The 19755-nt window shown below is 42.7% G+C and overlaps 1 protein-coding gene across 1 annotated transcript; it reads right to left on the bottom strand.

Moving 5' to 3' along the window:
* Nucleotides 1-17802: 17802 nt before the first annotated feature.
* Nucleotides 17803-19380, bottom strand: LOC145800819 (uncharacterized). The gene is made up of 2 exons (XM_082890566.1): nucleotides 19328-19380; nucleotides 17803-18397 (listed from the first exon to the last, which is right to left on the bottom strand). Exons 1-2 carry the CDS (start codon nucleotides 19378-19380, stop codon nucleotides 17803-17805), a joined length of 648 nt encoding a protein of 215 aa, XP_082746692.1.
* Between the last annotated feature and the right edge of the window lie 375 nt (nucleotides 19381-19755).

Genomic DNA, 19755 nt, shown 5'->3' with positions numbered 1-19755 from the left:
TTTGGGTTCAACCAATTGTGCAGTGTTGGTGAACCATACGACTTATTCGGGCTGTTGTATTCTGTGGGGGACAAGTCAAGGTTTTTTCTGCTACACCGGTGTGAGGCTTTGCCTAACCGTAGAGGGCTTGAATCTCCTTAAAGAGAGCGAATTTCCCGCGCCTCAACCCTTATAATAGTTATTGTAACTTTTATTATTTGTATTTTCTGGTGTTTTATTTGTAATTATCACCAACAATTTTAAGGACATTCAAATAGCAAAAGGTCATGGAGCCAGTACTAGAGAAGCCCAACGAGAATACCGGTGATCTCAACAAGCCCTTCCGGTTCAAGGGAGCCCATTTCAAAAGATGGAAAGGCAAGGTGCCTTTCTACTTCAGTCTCCTCAAGGTGGCCTATATCTTGACCGAGAAAAATCCGAACAAAGTCCCCATTGAAGAGATGACCGACGAGGAGTATGCCGCTCATCTTGAAAAAATTGAGAAATACAACGCAGATGAGTATAAATGTCGATATTATCTTTTGAATTGTCTTTCAGATCAATTTTATGATTATTATGATACTACTTACACCACTGCCAAGAAAATTTGGAAAGCCTTGCAGAATAAATATGACACGGAAGAGGCAGGCGCTAAAAAATATGCTGCAAGTCGTTTTTTCCACTATCAAATGATAGATGAAAAATTAGTGGTGGCGCAAGTTCAAGATTTTCAAATGCTAGTGGCTGAAGTTAGATCCGAAGGCATCGAAATTGGAGACAATCTTGTTGTAGCGGATATTGTTGACAAAGTTCCATCATCTTGGAGGGAGTTCCAGAAGTCAATGCATCACAAGCAAAAGGAGATGTCCTTGGAGACTCTAATCACACGGATTCAGGTGGAGGAGGAAGCACGAGGACAAGATGCGCTTATGACACAAGAGCATTCCATTGCAAAGGTAAATTTAACTTCTGGAAATACTTTACCTAAAGGTCAATTTCATAAAAATAGTCACTTGAAGCCAGTTAAGAAAATTTGAAAAAATACTGGAAGGCTACAAAATAAAAATTACCCGAGGCAAAAGAAATGGAACCAAGAACCCCCTTCACAAGATCTGACAAATGTGACATGTTTTGTGTGTGGCAAAAGTGAGCATATTGCTCAAACTTGCAAATTTCAGAAACAACTGTCTCGACCACAGGCTAATGTTACCGAGGAACCATTTGTGGCTATGATTACAGATATTTTTATGGTTCAATCTGTCGAAGGGTGGTGGGCAGACTCTGGTGCCAATAGGCATGTCTGCTATGATAAAGATTGGTTCAAAGATTTCACTCCTTTTAATGAGGAGAGGACTGCTATGCTTGGTGACTCAAGTTTAACCAAGGTGCTCGGGTGTGGGGATGTTGAGCTGAATTTTACCTTTGGACGTGTGCTTTTTTTAAAAGATGTGTTGTACACACCGTCCATGAGGAAAAATTTGATGTCAAGTTATTTGCTCAACAAAGCTGGTTTCAAACAGACTATTAAATCTGACCAATATGTAATCACAAAAAAGGGCATATTTGTGGGGAAAGGGTATGCCTGCGATGGAATGTTTAAATTAAATATTGAGAATAAGAAAGCACATGTTTCTATTTACATGTTGTCTTCTATGAATTTTTGGCATGCTTGTCTGTGTCATATTAATAGCTGATATGTGGGAGTCATGAGTAGTTTAGGATTAATTCCCAGACTAACAAATAAGTTTGAGAAATGTGAAGTTTGCAGTCAAGCAAAAATAACTAAAAGGCCTCATAAAAGTGTGGTGAGAAATACTGAATTGTTAGAATTAATTCACACTTATGTGAAATTGAAGGAATTTTAAAACGCGGTGGAAATAGATATTTTATCACTTTTACTGATGATTTTTCAAAATACATTTATGTATACTTGTTGAAAAATAAAAGTGATGCTTTTAAAAAATTTAAAGAATTCCTTCTTGAAGTTGAAAATCAATTCGGTAAAAAGATTAAAAGATATAGAAGTGATAGAGGCCGGGAGTATGAATCTTTTGGATTCAACTCGTTTGCTCAGTCTTTGGGAATAATCCATGAAACTACTCCACCATATTCACCTGCATTAAATGGTGTAGCAGAAAGGAAAAATAGAACTTTAACTGATTTAACAAATGCTATGCTAATTGAAGCAGGTGCTCCTTCAAATTTGTGGGGAGAAGCAATTTTAACTACATGTTATGTTATGAATAGAGTGTCACATAAAAAAAACAAAAGTTACACCTTTTGAGTTGTGGAAAGGGCATAAGCCAAATTTGAGATATTTGAGAGTTTGGGGTTGTCTAACTTTTGTTAGACTTGTGGACCCTAAAAGACTTAAATTAGGTGTGAAAGCTGCCACTTGTGCTTTTCTTGGATATGCAACAAATAGTACAGCCTATAGATTTTTTTATATTGAAAACAAAATAATTTTTGAATCAAGTGATGCAATTTTTCATGAAGAAAAATTTCCTTTTAAATCTAAAAATGGTGGGAGTCAAAATTATCAAGAAAATATTTTATCTGAAACCAGTTCCTCTACTCCTCTTTTACAAAACCAAGATACTGTAATTTTTGAACCTAGAAGAAGTAAAAGAGCCAGATTAGAAAAAGATTTTGGCCCTGATTATCATGTTTTTAATGTGAAGGAAACTCCATTAACTTTACAAGAAGCTTTGGCATCTCCTAACTCTGTTTTTTGGAACGAGGTTATAAATGATGAGATAGAATCATTATTATCCAATAAAACTTAGGTATTAGTAGATTTACCACCAGGTTGTAAAACTATTGGCTGTAAATGGGTTTTGAGAAAAAAAACTTAAACCGGATGGAACTGTTGATAAATATAAAGCAAGGCTTGTTGCAAAAAGTTTTAAACAATAAGCAGATCTTGACTTTTTTGATACATTTTCTCCGGTTACTAGAGTTACGTCCATTAGATTATTAATTGTAGTGGCTGCAATTTATGATTTAAAAATTTATCAAATGGATGTTAAAACAACCTTTTTAAATGGAGACCTGGGTGAAGAAATCTATATGGACCAACCTGAGGGTTTTGTGGAACCCGGTCAAGAAAGCAAAGTGTGCAAGCTAGTTAAATCCCTATATGGCTTAAAACAGGCCCCTAAACAGTGGCATGAGAAATTTGATTCCTGCATGATTGGGAATGGCTATAAAACGAATGAATGTGATAAATGCATCTACTATAAATCTGAAGAGAATTCACATGTCATTATTAGCCTCTATGTGGATGATTTACTTATATTTGGCTCTAATTTGCATATCATCATGGAAACTAAAAATATGCTTAGTAGCCATTTTGATATGAAAGATCTTGGTGAGGCTAATTATATTTTGGGAATGAAAATGTCACGACCCAAACCCGCCCCTATGGGTTTAGCACCATAACCGGCCAGTAATCCGTGATTACCGAAGGCCTGCTTAACAGTCAAACAATAATACAGAGTACAGGGGCATGGCGGAAGCCAAAACAGTAAATAGACAATGTCCAATGAGCTGTGACAGTCTGTATGCAAAAAGACTTTTCATATAGATTCACATTCAGAAATAAAACAGTATGTACAATATGTACAATCATTCAAGACAGGGACTTAATCCCTATTAGAACGGTACAGTACAGTAACATTCAGTCTATACAGATTATAAACAAAAAGGGGAAAATCTAAAACTCCCCAAGCAGCCTCAGCTTGAACAGATCAGGAACCTCGAAGTGAGGCACAAAGGTTGGCTGGACAAAACTGGAGTTTACCCTGACGCTTCTAGCAACGGTCCGGTACCTGTACACCTACATATATATATGAGCAGTGAGCTAAAGCCCAGTGAATAACATAATGCGTAAAGAGGTTAAGAATGAATGTCCTTTCAATATTGAAAACAGTCAATTGATTTAGTGTATCAGTCATTCAATCATAACAGTCATATGTGGTACATCCATTAGCAGAACAGTACAGTAAACAGTAGGTCTTGAAAGGCCGAACAGTCAATGATGGCCATCACATCAGTAAACAGTAGTGGTTCCAACATGGGAACCGATAGAGATCTCTGTAACAGTAGCAGTAACAGTAACAGTAGTTGCTAAGGATGCCACAATATAGTTCAGAATATAGGACAAACATTCATTCAGTTAACAGTAAACAGTTCAGAAAACAGTTCAGTTGATCATTCAGAAAATATTCATTTTCAAACATATCTTTACAACATTGTTACTCACAGAGTTCTGGGCTACAGATAAGCTAGAGCGCGTCTCCGGATGCCAACCCTACACAGTTCCAGAGTGAACACACACTAAGCTACACAGTTGGGAAAATAATAACTTAATCCCTATCTTGACTCGGTGTGGTTCTACATCAATATCCTCATTAAGATGCCTTAAACTAGGCCTAAGACTGCTTAGGATGAAATGAGGATGAAATGATGCACTTTAAAACATTTTCAGAAAACAGAGTTCCCGCTCGAGCGTTACTTACCCCGCTCGAGCGGACATGCAAACAAAAGTCTCCGCTCGAGCGTAAGATTTCCCGCTCGAGCGGATTGCAAAAGTACTGGATGTGTGAAGATCACGCTCGATTGGGCGCTCAATACCCGCTCGAGCGTGTGACACAAGTCCTTGCTCGAGCGTCCAATACCCCGTTCGAGCGGACTGTAAAACAGATAAAAGTACTGGAAACACGATTTTCCCGCTCGAGCGCCAGTAACCCTGCTCGAGCGGAAGTCCAAATTTTGGAAATTCCAGATTCGAACCTCAAGCTCAAAACCAAATTTTAAAACACCAAATTCGATCCTTTTGGGCTAATTTTTTGGAAAACACTTCAAAACTCATAATATAATATGTTTCAAAGATCAATTTGAGAAATCAAAGCCCAAAGGTAGTTCAATTAAATCCAATTTCAAACCAATTTTCATGAACATAACTCAAACATGACATGCATGAGTTTAAACCAATTCAAAGCTTCAATTACATGCTCTAATGAGCCTCAACTTCCAAAAACAAGATGAAAACATGGACTATAACAATAATATGAACTTGCATGTACCAAATTCCATGTAATCAACCTCAAAATGCAACAATGTTGACATGCATGCATGATATATGCTACAATTCAACATATAGAACCAATTCTAGACTCAACTCTTCAATTGAGAATGAACCATGCAAGAACTAACTTAAATGCATCAATGAGAGGTTGAATATCCTACATTGGGTTCTCAATCACAAGACTAGAAGCTCAATTTGGCAAATTCTCTGACAATTCTTCCAATTTCCAAGCAAACCATCAAGTTAAACTCAATTCTCTCACACTCTCTCACTCTTGGTCGGCTATAGCAAGAAGAAGGTTGATGCAATGTTATGAAATAAAGGCTCAATATGTTTTATATGAAGTGGCCACTAGGTGGTAGTTTGGTAATTAAGCCAACTATTGCAATTTAACATTATTTATCCTAATTTAATCGTACCAAATCACATTTCAGATAAATATGCCATAAAATCCAATTAATTCTAACTAACACAAATCAACAATCAATTCCAGATTCGGCCGCCGATAAAGCCTTCAACTTGCAGTTTAAAGCATAAAACATGAACAGATAGTTTAACAGTCAACAGATAGATATGCATTTAAACTAGCACATTCAATCAACCAGTTCAATTTTTTTCAGTCAGTTCAATTACTTATCATGATCAGTCTCAGTTTAGCAGTAATCAATAGCTTAATCAGTAATCAATGGTGAGGGTTATTACAGAAAATTACCAAAACTTGTGATGGTATATTTCTTGATCAGTCGCATTATGTTGAGAAATTTTTGAAAAAATATAACTTTTATAAGTGCAAGCATGTTCTTTCTCCTTTTGATCCTCATGTATGTTTATTTCCTATTGAAAATGATGAGGATGTAATTAATCAAAAGGAATATGCTAGTATGATTGGTAGCTTGTGTTATGCGACTGACTGTACTAGACCTGACATTGCCTATGCAGTTGGAGTACTTAGCAGGTTTACTAGCAATCTTGGCAGTGATCACTAGCTAGCCATTGAGCGGATTATGAAATATTTACCTGGTACCATAAAATATGGCTTGTTTTATAATAAGTATCCTCCAGTACTTGAAGGTTACAGTGATGCGATTGGAATACCTTGTTAGGTGATTCATTATCAACCACTGGTTACTTATTTACATTGGAAGGTGGTGCTATAAGTTGGAAATCGAAAAAACAAACCATTATTGCTAATTCAACAATGGAGGCTAAGCTTATTGCTTTAACTACAGCCAGTGAAGAAGCAAATTGGTTAAGAGATTTGTTAAATGAAATCTCTTGTTAAGAAAAATCGATTCCACCTATATTGATTCATTGTGATAGCACCGCAGCAATTGGTCGAGTTAATAACCGTTATTATAACGGTAAATCCAGACTTATCAGAAGAAAACACAGTACTGTGAGATCTTATATGAATAATGGCATCATAAATGTGGATTATATTAAATTTGGTGATAATCTTGCAGATCCATTAACTAAGGTCTTAGCAAGAGATAGAGTCTGGAATACATCGAGGGGGATGGGGTTGAAGCCCATTGAATATAGCAGGAGCCATGTATGAGGATACTCAACCCAGGGACCAGAGATCCTGTAACTAGGTTCAATGAGAAAAACGATCATATGATGGCCATGAGAAATGCACTAAATTACTTTTTACCCATCCCTATGATCTAAGTGCATTTATCCTGTAACATTGTAGATGTTGAGTTATTAAAAAACTCTTAATGAATTTCTGTAGCTCTTATTGAGTGGGATGTCATAGTTACAGGAGCACCCTTGACAGAATTCACCTATGTGAGTGTGGTAGTGGGGCCGCTACCTATGAGATTTGGGCTAATTCTCAAACACACTCATGAATCCTGGGATCGCATAAGGCCGTAATGTGCTAGCTTTTAAAGCTTATGTGAACACCTGGAATATTATGTGTGTGCAATAATTATTTATTTCTCTTAAGCAGTCATAGTTCAATGCTGAGCGTACTATTGGCTTTGGAGTAGATATTATTGTTTCACTAATGGAGGTTCAGTGCAGAGCACACCTACCATGATGCATAATATCCTTATTTGCCTAATAATCTCAGTTTTTGCTACCTATAATATTAAAATAGTTGGAGGAATGTTAGCAGGTATTTTAATATTATAATGTGTTATAGGTTGTTTTTCTTTTCTTTTCTTTTCTACCAAGTTTGCTTACCATTCAAGTCCACCAAGTCTTGGTCAAGTCTCCAACTAATTTTTATCCACACCAAGTCTTGGTCAAGTCTCTAGTTAACTTATCCACCAAGAACCTTGCCTAACAAGTTTTCAATTTTATATATTGGGCTAATCTCCTATGTTGGGAAAAAATGAGAAGAAGTTTTGTTGCTTTGTTATACTTTATGTGAGATTATCAGGCAAATAAAAAAGGGTGTATGTGATAAACTTTTGGGTTCAACCAATTGTGCAGTATTGGTGAACCATACGACTTAGTCGGACTGTTGTATCCTGGGGGGACAAGTCAAGGTTTTTTCTGCTGCACCGGTGTGAGACTTTGCCTAACCATAGAGGACTTGAATCTCCTTAAAGAGAGCAAATTTCCCGCGCCTCAGCCCTTATAATAGTTATTGTGACTTTTATTATTTGTATTTTCTAATATTTTATTTGTAATTATCACGAACAGTACTATATCTGTCTCTTCCTAAAGCTTCTGGGAGGCCCAACCAAAAGAACTAGTAGTAGGGTTTTTGGTAGCAAAGTGAGAGGGAACTAACATGGTTGCCACTTGTTCTGCAAAGTGAAGAGAAAGAACATAAATACGAAAAGCTAAGCTAAACTAACCCAATCTCAGATAAATTCTAAAGATGATCGAAAATTCCTTTAATCATTCATTGGTTTTAAAAATAATTAAAAAAAAATTTTAAAAAAAAGTGGTGTTCTTTAGAATTTTCTATGCTATTATTCTCTTGAATTTAAAAATGTGATATCTGTGAAGCACTGTTACGTTTGTTTATTAACTGATTCAATTAAAAATCTTGGCAAAAATCTGTAGTTCACTGCATATTCCCTCGGTTATGACGCAATATGCTGAAATTTACAATTCAATTATATTCTGTTTCAACTCCAACTTAATCACATTATGTTGTAACTTATATAATCACGTTATAATTTAAAATTATAATTTGATATATATTACAACAAAGGATAAATATTTTAATTGTCAAAAGTGCCATTATTATATTTTTAATGATGAAGATAAATAAAGATAGAAATTAAATAAATACACTGGAAAAAAGCAAAAATTAAATAAAATTAAGAATAGAAGAATCAAATTAAAATCTAAAGATAAAAATTAGATAAAGATGAAAAAAATTAAAAAATTAAATTAAATTAAATTAAAAATAGATGAAATGATGAGGGGAATGGGTTGGAAGATAATCAAAAGAAAATGCCGTGTAATCTTTTAAATTTTAAAAATTATAGGAAATTAAGAAAACTTATTTGATTGAGTGAACTGTGGTGATGGATATACCTGAGTGGATTGTGGGAATGGAAATTGTGGGAATTGTTGATTTATTTATTTATTTTATATAATAACGTGACAAATAATGGATATTTGTAATTTAATTTATTGAAAACGAGAGTTGTGAGAGTTGTTTTATTTTATTTTATATTTAAAATAACGTGATAGAGTCAAAGATGTGATATGTGATATTTGTAGGTGTGATAGAGTCAAAGATGTGATATGTGATATTTGTAGGTTTGATGTGTGAATTGTGGACGATGGATATAGATGTATTTTTTAATATTTTTTATTTTATATAGAAAGAGAGAATGAGATGGTGTTTAGCAAGTGGTTTTGGGGTTAAAATAGTCACAAAAAACAAAATAGGTTATTTTAGCCACAACAAATAAAATATCACATCCAACCCATAATCATTAGGATAAGGGGTCACTGCTATGCGTGAGGCATAGCAGTGACTGTGGTGCCTCCATTTGAGGTATATTATGGCCTTATTTTTATGATCCAAACCGTCCATTTTGTAGGGTTTGTTGAGTACTTCATGCCTACCAAAAATCATATTAATCGGATATCAACAACTATATGATCGAATTGCATATTATTTATGTTATTTCTCAAAATAAAACTTATTATTTATTTTTTTGGTTATCGATCATATAGTTGTTGATATCCGATTAATATGATTTTTGGTAGGCAAGAAGTACTCAACAAACCCTACAAAATGGACGGTTTGGATCACAAAAATAACGCCATAATACACCTCAAATGGAGGCACCACAATCACTGTTGTGCTTCACGCACAGCAGTGACCCCTTATCCTAATCATTATACTCTTCTCTCACAAAAAAAGTCAAAAAAGTCAAAAAGTCAAAAAGCCCTTCCCAAACTAAGCTTTTTAGCCCAGGCTAAAATAGCTAAAAAAATAAAAAAAACCAAAAAACCAACCTACTTCCCAAACGGAGGCTGAGAAGACTTGAAAAGTGAGAAGAGAGATGAAGGGATGTGTCACATAACTTTTATTTTTTTTCAAAATTATAAGAATTTAAGAATGAAGTTTTGAAGTCTTTTGACATAGCAATTACATTTGATTATATATATACTAGCATATCACCCGTGCTATGCATGGGACAATTATAGATATTTATATTTGTTTTAAATTTTTTTAATATATAAATTATGTTTTTTAAGATTTTTTATAAAAATAATTTAACAATCTTATCACTAACCATAGTGTATGAGAGAAATTGAAAAAGGTACTACAGTAACTATACACGGATTGTATCTATAATTATTTGTGGTGAGGCTCCAGATGGAGCAAGTCGGAATGATCCACGCTTCCTAAGCCGTTGTCCGAGGGTTGTACCTACAGAGGATACCTGCAAAAGAGTTTAACGGGGAACGAAGAGTCCCCCAGCAAACCCTCTGATGAGCAAGTTAGAGAGGTGAGAAAGATGAAGATGTAGGGAGAGGATGGAGATAGATAACTTAACCTTCTTTTTGTCTTAGAAACTTGCTTATATCATTTGCTCATCATTCCCTTGCCTGCCTCGACCTGTCACGTTGGCCGAAAGTCTACGTTTTAGCTCGCCTTGTTCGTAGTGAAGTCGTCCTGCCCTGACGTGAAGGGGTTATCGCATTAAATGCCGAAATGAAACTCATTAATGGTTGATGTGTGGTGTAAGAACTTTGCAGGATCTTTGTCTGCTTATGTGGCTGGTTCTTCTCTTGACAAGTGTTCTGATGCCATTGGTCCTGGGTGTAATGTTGGATCCCAGCAATGTTGGGCTTTAGTGTTTAAATTATGTATTGGGCCCTAAGTAGTGGGTCAACAGTCCTTGTAGGCCCACTTACGTCAGTAATCCCCCATTCCCGAGTGCAGCTTCAGTCCAGCAAAGGGAATAAGATAAAAAATGGGGTTGTGAGAAGTCGACCAGGCGGGGTCCGACTAAAAGGAGGGTTGGCCGTAAAGGGTGACCGAGTGGGAAGGTCACCTAAGAGGAAGGCCGACCGCTAAGGGTGACCGAACGGGAAGGTCGACAGAAAGGGGGTTCGACTGCTAAGGGTGACTTAGCGGAAAAGATCGATTGAAAGGGGGGCCGACCGCTAAGGGTGACCGAGCGAGAAGGTCGACTGAGAGAAGGGCCGACCACAAAGGGTGGCCGAGCGGGAAGGTCAACTGAAAGGGGGGCCGACCGCTAAGGGTGACCGAGCAGGAAGGTCAACTAAGAGGAGGGCCGACTGCAAAGGGTAATCGCGTGGGAAGGGGAAATGGCGGCGCGCGGGGCTCGAGGTGTGGCGTAGCACGTGATGTCGTGAAGTGGGAAAGACAGGGGAAATGAAAGGAGTAGGGATCGTGGTCGTACATGTGGCGTAATCCTTTAGTTGGGAAGGTGATGCGTCAGTGCAAAGTGAAGGGGAGAGGTGATATAGGGTAGTGAAACAGGAGGGGAGGGAGTTTTTCGAAATATTTCAAACTGGCGAAGTTGAATATTGACCCTTGGAATACGGGTAAGCCGCGGGCCTTTGGGGTTATCCATTTTACTTACTTTTTCACAAAAAACCAACACATCCCTGAAGTGAGCTCATTTGTCTCCGTATGATACGCCTCTGCAACACTTTGTGAACTTCCTTGTGCCAGCATCCGAAGCAATACGTAAAAACGTAGGAGAAATGGCAGAAAAGGAAGTGTCTGCCGCAAGGCTTGATTCGTTGGGTGATGACGACGCAGTGGACTTAGCGGAACAATATCTGGTGGAGCGGAGGGAGGAGAGGGGGACTGGTCAGGGCGTGCGGGCCCCTCCTCCTCCGACGACAATGATCGCGGCCACTAGGCCTATAAGCCAAGTGGAACCGGACCACTGGCACACCAAACCAGACAGATCCACATTCATAGCGGATGAGTTGGAAGAGGTACGAAGGAAGTACCAAATTTCAGTAGAGATAGAGTTGAGGGTGCCTACTTCTAAGGAGAGGGCGTCAGATGCGCGGCTGGCAGAGTTCGCACTGTACGAAGAAGCGCTGTGGGCGGGGCTGAGGTTGCCTATCCCCAAGTTAGTGGCAGAGATACTTAATCGACTGGAGGCAGCGCCGGGGCAGCTGATGCTTAATGCATGGAAAATTGTAATGGCCTGCGCGATCGCGTGGCCACGGGCGACCAACAGATCGGCGATGACAGTTGAAGAGTTCTTTTCATGCTACAAAGCATCTGGTCAGCAAGAGACGTGAGTGACTTTGCAAGCGGTGGCAGGCAGGGGGTTAGTAGTTGGGCTACCATCGTCTGTAAAGAGGTGGAGGCCGAGGTGGTTCTTTGTATCGGTGAGTGGGGCAGAAGGGGTACGGACGGTATGGAAGGTCCCCACGAAGTCGGTGGAGTCGAAGTTGGTGGTGGAGACAGAAGAGAGGGTCAAGCAGGTGAAGGAGTGGAGGGAGAAGGAGGGTGTCAGATGGGACGACCTAGTCCGCCCTTCATTCTTATATGCCTTAGGGCTAAGACCGCAACCAACTGAAGGAGACCCTGCAGTGGAGAAGGTGGAGGCGAGGCGAAAGACGGAGGAAGCGGAAGAGCGGAAGACTTTCGCCATAGTTGAAAAGTACAAGGAGGCACAATTGGGGCCTGCCCCTAAACTGACGATGAGGGAGCGGGTCCGACTGCGTCCCAAACCATTGGGCGACAAAGACTTAGCTAGTTTCGCCCCACTGCCACCACCAGCAGGCCTGTTGAAGGAGAGGAGCAAGCAGGAAGTGGAGGCAGTGCTGAATAAGCCAAAGAAGAGGAGGGCGGCTGTCGAGGGGGGAAAGAGCGCCCTTGCCGTGAAGAAGACGAAGGTTGGGGGTGAGAACGCCCCTATAGTGGAGAAGGTGAATGAGGGAAGGGTGTGGGCAGCTCCAGAAGGGGAGATCGGCTTCGCGGCGAAGGAGGATAAGGGTCCCAGCGCCCAAGTGTTGAAAGAAAACTTGGAGACCGCCCAGGTGGCGAAAGAAGACAAGGGGCCAAGCGCCCAAGTGTTGAAAGAACATGTGAGCCCAAGCGCCCAAACGGTGGTGGCAGTGCCTGTACTAGAAGGAACCTCCAGCCCCATAGGAGGGAAGACTGGGGCCAGCACGCTAGGGACAGGTGTCATACTGACGACCGCATTGTACCACGCGCACGCGTTGGCAGGGCGTTCCGTGGAGAAAGGGGGGAAAGCCAAGGCGGCGGCCGACCGCCTAGTTAGAGTATTGGAGGACGCCGCCGTGTGGTCGATGGCACGGTTGAGGGAGACTGACCTCCTAAGAGAGTTGTGCTTAGCCCAAATGGAGGCAGCGACCTTGGCGGCTGCTTTGTTGAATAAATCAGCACGTGTGAAGATGGAGATAGAGCCGCTAAGGGTTCAACTAGAAGGGGTAAAGAGGCAACTGCAAAAGCTGATGGAGGAGACAGCGGGTTAGAATGAAAGCGCTCGAAAGGCATGTGTACAGGGTGTGGAGTATGCCTAGAAAGCCAAGAAAATGGAAGTGTTGGCGATGGTGCAGGGCTATTCAGCAGAGCATGCTAATGCTGAGTTTCTCACAACCAAGTTAGAGCTGGAAACGGAACGCCGCAAGATGGTATCGCTTGAGTTTCAGTTGGCTGGCGAGCAGAAAAAACTTGAGGAGGCCTAGAAAGCCTGCACCACCGCCAACGAAATGTGGGATGAGGCTATGACCTGTAATGAGGATCTGTGCACCTAGTTGAGCAAGGACAAGGAAGAAGCAGATCAGCGGATCGCTGAGTTGGAGAAGGCCTTAGGGGAGGAAAGGGCCCAATTGGCGTCTGAGAGAGCGGCGTACCCCGACTTGTGTAAAGCAGCGGTAGAGCAATTCAAGGAGTCCGCCGATTTCCAGATTGCCATTAATGCCGCGGTCGCCAGGGGCTTGGGAAGAGAGGGGGATGGTGGGGTTGGGCCGTCGGGAGCAACCGCTGGAAGTAGGAGTGAAGAGGAAGTGATCCAGAGCTTCCAGCGATCGGACTTCTACAAGCATGAAATGGCTGAGTTCTGGGACAACGGCTGGAAGACCTTTAAACGTAAAGCGGAAGAGCTGTTCCTAGACTTGGACTTCAGCAATGTGAAAATAGATGAAGACGACGTTGCCCAGACCCCTCTAGACGAGGGGATTGAGGAAGAAGACCTGGCCTCAAATGAGGAAGAGTGACTTATGTAAAGATTTTTTTTTTTTTTTGTGTAATTTCTGTAGTGAATTGTAGGTAACTGTAATTTTTGTAAATGAAACAACAAGTTTTCTCTTGTACCACTGTTGCCCTTATTTCTTCTGGGGTGTAAGTTTGAAAATAATGAAAATGGCAGAGCAGAATTTAATGAAGAACGACTATAAAAGTAAGACGTGTGTATGAATTGTGAGACTTGCTAGTAGATTGGTCTGTTAAAAATTTAGAAGTAAGTAACCAGCCTAACTTGCGAGAAAACCATGATATAAAAAGCGTTTAAAAATAGGCATGCCTGAAAATGTTGAAAGTGTTAGAAATGAAAGATTGGCTTGGACGGCTATGGGCCTAGATTTTAAACGAATTAAAGATGTAGAGTTAAAACAATAAAGAATGTTAAAAGATCAAGCTCTTCGTTCGTGCTTAGTCTGGCTGGGGCTAAGCCCTTCGTGCTCAGGCTGGACGAGGCTTTAATTAACTCAGTCTGGCTAAGCCCTTAGTGCTCAGTCTGGCTGAGGCTTTAATTAACTCAGTCTGGCTGAGGCTTTGAATAACTCAGTCTGGCTGAGCTCTTCATGCTCAGTCTAGCTGAGGCTTTAATTAACTCAGTATGGCTGAGCCCTTCTTGCTGAGTCTGGCTGAGACTTTGAATAACTCAGTCTGGCTGAGCCCTTCGTGCTTAGTCTGGCTAAGGCTTTGAATAACTCAGTCTGGCTAAGCCTTTCGTGCTTAGTCTGGCTGAGGCTTTAATTAACTCAGTCTGGCTGAGCCATTTGTGCTCAGTCTGGCTGAAGCTTTCTTGCTTAGTCTTACCAAGTCGTTATTGAAACACAACGCAGATAAGGGAAATGCAAAGTCATTGTCATTTAAAGCGTAGCCTATTGATCAGATATTTATATTATGTATGAAAAGGACAAAAGTAACCAAATGTGTAGATCGTCAAACAGTAATTGATTAAATACAAAAATAGGACATGGTATTTTACTGGAAATAACGTTTCAAGTGTTCGACGTTCCACGGGTGAGGGAGGTCATAGCCTTCCATATCTTGGAGTCGGTAAGTGTCTGGGCAAGGCCTGGCCTTAATGACGTAAGGCCCTTCCCATTTGGCGGCGAGCTTGCCCTCGGCTAGATTTTTGGTGGCGAAAGTTGCCTCGCACAAGACTAGGTCCCCGACTGCGAACTCCCTCGGTCGAACCATGCGGTTGTAGTGTGTTCTCATATTTTGTTGATATGAAGCTCGTCTGACAGCAGCTGTCTCTCGGAGCTCTTCAATCAAGTCTAAGTCAGCCTGACGCAAGTCTTCGGTGAGCTCTGAATCTGGGTGCAGCACCCTCGGGGTTGGCAGGCCAATTTCAACTGGGATGACCGCCTCAGCGCCATATGTTAAGCGAAAGGGGATCGCCCCAGTAGGGGTTCGGGCGGACGTGCGATAGGCCCAAAGTACGTTTGGCAGTTCCTCAGCCCAAAGTCCCTTAGCGGCTTCTAACTTGGTTTTGATGATTTTCAAGATAGAGCGATTGGTGACCTCGACTTGCCCATTGGCTTGGAAATGGCCTGGGGAAGAGAAGCATGGCTGAATGTAGAGCTCTGCACAAAATTTTATGAATTTGGCATTGTCGAATTGCTTGCCGTTGTCTGAGATGATGGCTTGGGGGATTCCAAATCGACATATAATCGACTGCCAAATGAATCTGGTTGTGTTACGTTCAGTGATTGTGGCGAGGGGTTCCGCCTCCACCCATTTGGTGAAGTAATTAATGGTGACCACAGCGAACTTGGTTTGGCCCCTACTAGTGGGCAATGGACCGACTAAGTCTATGCCCCGCTTGGCAAAAGGGTATGGACTACTGAGCGTAATCAGTTCTATCGACGGAGCATAAGGGAAGTTGGCGAAGCGCTGACACTTGTCGCACTTAAGTACGAACTCAATGGCGTCTTGGTTGAGAGTAGCCAGAAGTAACCGGTGCAGAGTATTTTATGGGCCAACGACCTGGTGCTCGAATGGTTACCACATACACCCTCGTGAACTTCCCTTATCACATAGGTCGCTTAAGCAGGGCTGAGGCACCTAAGGTATGGGCGTGATGAGGACGTAATTGGATGACCGGGCACTTACTTTGGCAGCCTGCTGTTTGTCTGCTGGTAACTCCCCATTTGTCAAGAATAGAAGGATGTTCACTGCCCATGGGATAGGTTCATTTTGGAGGAAGTGGACCTCCAGTTATGTTGGCGAAGTGGCTGAAGGAGTCAGGTATTCAAGGCGAACTCCGTGGCTGAGGTCAGACTGGTCAGCCGAGGCTAGTTGCGCCATTTCATCTGCCTTGGAGTTTTCGGACCGAGGGATGTGTTTGATGTGGAAAGTGTTGAAAAGGTGAATAAGAGGGAGTGCAATGTCCCTATAAGCTCGCATTGTGTCGTCCTTGGCGTCGAATTGCCCCATGATTTGACCGACGATCAATTGGAAATCACTGAACACTCGAATTTGGCTCACCCCAATGTCTCTGGCTAGGCAAAGACCTGCTATCAGGGCCTCGTATTTAGCCTCATTATTGCTTGCATTAAATAGGAAGCGGAGAGCACACTTGAAATAACCATCCTCAGGGGCGGTGAGGATAAGACCAGCCCCACTGCCTTCTTTATGGGATGATCCATCGACATTGAGGGTCCAAGAGTGGGGATCTTCTACCTCAGTGTTGAATTGCTTGGGCGGGAGGGCGGTGGTTGGAGTGGGATTAGTGAATTCCAGGATAAAATTGCGCGACAGCCTGCTCTTTGATCGCTGTTCGAGGTCGGTAGGAGATGTCAAATTGGCTGAGCTCGATTGATTATTGCATAAGTCTGCCAGACAACTTTGGTTGTTGCATTATCTTCTTCAAAGGTTGGTCAGTGAGGACCACTATGGAGCGGGCTTGGAAGTAAGGACGGAGTCGTCTTGAGGCGGTGACCAAGGCCAAGGCCATTTTTTCTAGCAATGGGTAGTTCTGTTTTGCGCCCTTGAGAGCCTGGCTAATGTAATAAATCGGGCGCTGTATTGAACCGTCCTCTCTGATGAGGGTCGCACTGACTGCGGTGCTCGATACGACTAAATAGAGAAAAAAGGGCTCACCCGTGAGCGCTTGAGAGAGTAAGGGGGAGTTGGCCATGTACTGCTTCAATTGTTGGAATGCTTCTTCGGATTCGATCGTCCACTCGAAAGCCTGCCGAAGAACTTTGAAGAAGGGGAGGCACTTGTCCATTGCACAGGAAATGAAGAAGTTGAGGGCGGCAACTCTGCCGGTAAGCCTTTGAACCTCTTTAATCGTTCTAGGTGACTGCATTTCTATTAGGGCCTTGATCTTTTCGGGGTTGGCCTCAATACCTCGCTGACTGACTATGAAACCCAAGAACTTCCCAGATCCTACGCCGAAAGCACATTTCTCCGGATTGAGCTTCAATTGATACTTTTGTAGGGTGCCGAAGGTCTTCCGCAGGTCGGCCAGATGATCAGAGGAGAGTTTGCTCTTGACTAGCTTGTCGTCGACGTATACTTCCATGTTCCGACCTATCTGATGATGAAAGACGGCGTTGACCAACCGTTTGTAAGTTGCTCTGGCATTTTTCAACCCAAATGGCATGACACGATAATGGTAGGTTCCCCAATCGGTGATGAAAGAGGTGTGTTTCTGGTCAGACGGGTGCATCAGAATTTGATTGTACCCAAAGAAGGCGTCCATGAAACTGAGCATTTGATGACCGGCCGTGGCGTCGATAAGCAGATCTATGCGAGGAAGGGGGTAACTATCTTTGGGGCAAGCTCGATTGAGGTCGGAGTAGTCGACGCAGAGTTGCCATTTACCGTTGTTTTTATGGACCAAGACCACATTCGACAGCCATCTGGGGTAGTCCACGTTCTTGACAAACTGTGCCTCCAGTAGCTTATCTACCTCAGAAGCAATAAGAGCGTTGTGTTCCGGGTGGAAGATGCGCTGTTACTGACGGAAGGGTCGGAAATGGGGTTCGATGCTCAAACGATGAGTGATGAATGAAGGATCGATACCCGGTATGTCAGAATGGGTCTAGACAAACACATCATTGTGCTCAGTCAAGAGGATTGTAAGATCGGCCTTGGCTTGAGGGAATAGTTGGCTGCCGATCTTGGCTGTCTTTGCTGGGTTGGCAGGGTCGATGGGGACTTCAACAAGTTCTTCCACTGGTTCCCCTCTGACTAACTCGTCTTCGTCTCTAACGTCGAGTCCTTCGATGATCATGGTCTCCTTCAGCTTGACCTCTTTGAGTGAAGTGACGTAGCATTCTTTGGCCACAGTCTGTTCTTCCTTCACGGTACCGACTCCGAGGTCGGTAAAAAATTTCATGGCCAGATGGTACGTGGATGTGACGGCTTGAAAAGCGTTAAGGGCGGTGCAACCGAGGATGATGTTATAAGTAGAGGGATAGTCGGCGATGAGAAAAGTGAGCAACTTAGTGGTCTGCTGTGGGTATTCTCCAATGGTGATAGGAAGATCGATGGAGCCTATGGAGGTCACCCGGTCTCCAGTGAAACCAACCAGTAGGGTTTGGAGAGGGGACAAACTTTCTTCCCCGACCTTGAGCTGGCGATAGGCGTTTAGGAAGATGATGTCCGAAGAGCTACCGTTGTCGACAAGCACCCGTCTGACTTTGTAATTGGAGAGGAGAGCAGAGATAGCGAGGGGGTCGTCATGGGGGTAACGGATGCCTGTGCAATCGACCTCCGTAAAGGTGATGGGCTCCATTCATTGCTTGGGGTGTTTAAAGGGGCGGTCCAATGTTGCAACTTCTTTATCTGAGCCTTGTCTTGTTTTTTCTGAGTTTTGCCCATTGAGCCGAACGGGATGGTCCTTCACAAGCAAGCCCGCCGGCAATAACTCTGATCTCTCCGACCGGGGAGGCAGGGTTGCCTTGTGCCCGGGGTGGCTGTGGCGGCCGATCATGGCCTTGGTTAGGTTATGCGTGTTGTCGAGGAGGGGTGCGCTGGTGGTTGTTTTTGGTAGGTCCGGTCCTTTGCCTTTGCTGAGGGCGGGCTGCTATGAACCAATTGAGACGTCCCTGGCGTATCAAGCCCTCGACCTGGTCTTTGAGGTTAACACACTCCTCGGTATTATGGTCGTGGTCCGGATGAAAGCGGCAGTATTTGGACTGGTCTCGCCGGTTGGAAGGAGACCGCGACGGTTGGGGCCATTTCAAGGGATAATCTCGTTGGATCTGATTCAGGACTTGTTCCATGGGGGAATTGAGGGGTGTGTATCGTTCGAACCGGCCAGGCAGTCGGGTAGGTGCCGACCGATCGGCTTGGGCAGGTCGGTCGGTATACTGAGGTGTTTGGCGAGTGTATTGGGTGTTTTTGGTTTCAGAGTCCTTTCTTTTCTCTCTGGGGGTCGGGTTTTTGGTCGTAAGATCTTGTCGGGCGGCTAGGGAATCTTCGGCGTTCATGTATTTTTGAGCTTTAGAGAGTAGGGTTGCTATAGAGGTCGGGAGGTTTTTGGAGAGAGAAAAAAAGAAATCAGATTATCATAGACCGGCCATAAAAGCTGTGAGAATGACCTTGTCGTCGTTTTTCGCTACCTGCAGGGCTTCGGTGTTGAAGTAGGTGACGAAACTGCACAGCGACTCCCCATCGGTCTGATAAATGTTAAGGAGTTGGGTTGCCGGACGCCGTTGGCGCTGGGCACCAATGAAATGGCTGAGAAATGAGTCACTTAGGTGCTGGAAAGTGGAGATAGAGTCTGTTGGCAGTTGACTAAACCAAAGTTGAGCCGACCCCTTAAGTGTTACGGGGAAAGCCCGACACATGATCTCGTCAGGGAATGCATGGAGGACCATGAGGGTCTTATAAGTTTCCAAATGGTCGACTAGGTCCGTTGTACCATCGAAAGAGTCGAGCGAGGGCATTTTGAACTTTGGAGGTAAGGGTTTGTCCTTAATAGAGGAAACAACTGGTGAGTTGGCTGTGGTGGAAGGTTTATTTTGTATGTTCTGCATGACTCCTTGAA

The sequence above is a fragment of the Camellia sinensis genome, chromosome 10, assembly GCF_055761805.1.
Source record: "Camellia sinensis isolate YWXY chromosome 10, ASM5576180v1, whole genome shotgun sequence".
NCBI lineage: Eukaryota > Viridiplantae > Streptophyta > Magnoliopsida > Ericales > Theaceae > Camellia > Camellia sinensis.
The sequence above is the reverse complement of the archived record's forward strand: the minus strand, read 5'-3'. Positions and strand labels throughout refer to the sequence as shown.

Excerpts from the sequence above, each read along its gene's own strand:
- LOC145800819 (XM_082890566.1), bottom strand. The coding sequence starts at position 19,380 with ATGGGGAGTCGCTGTGCAGTTTCGTCACCTACTTCAACACCGAAGCCC. Across the intron at positions 18,398-19,327 it reads TCAACACCGAAGCCCTGCAG|ACGGGTGCTTGTCGACAACG; the intron begins GTAGCGAAAAAC and ends TTACAAAGTCAG.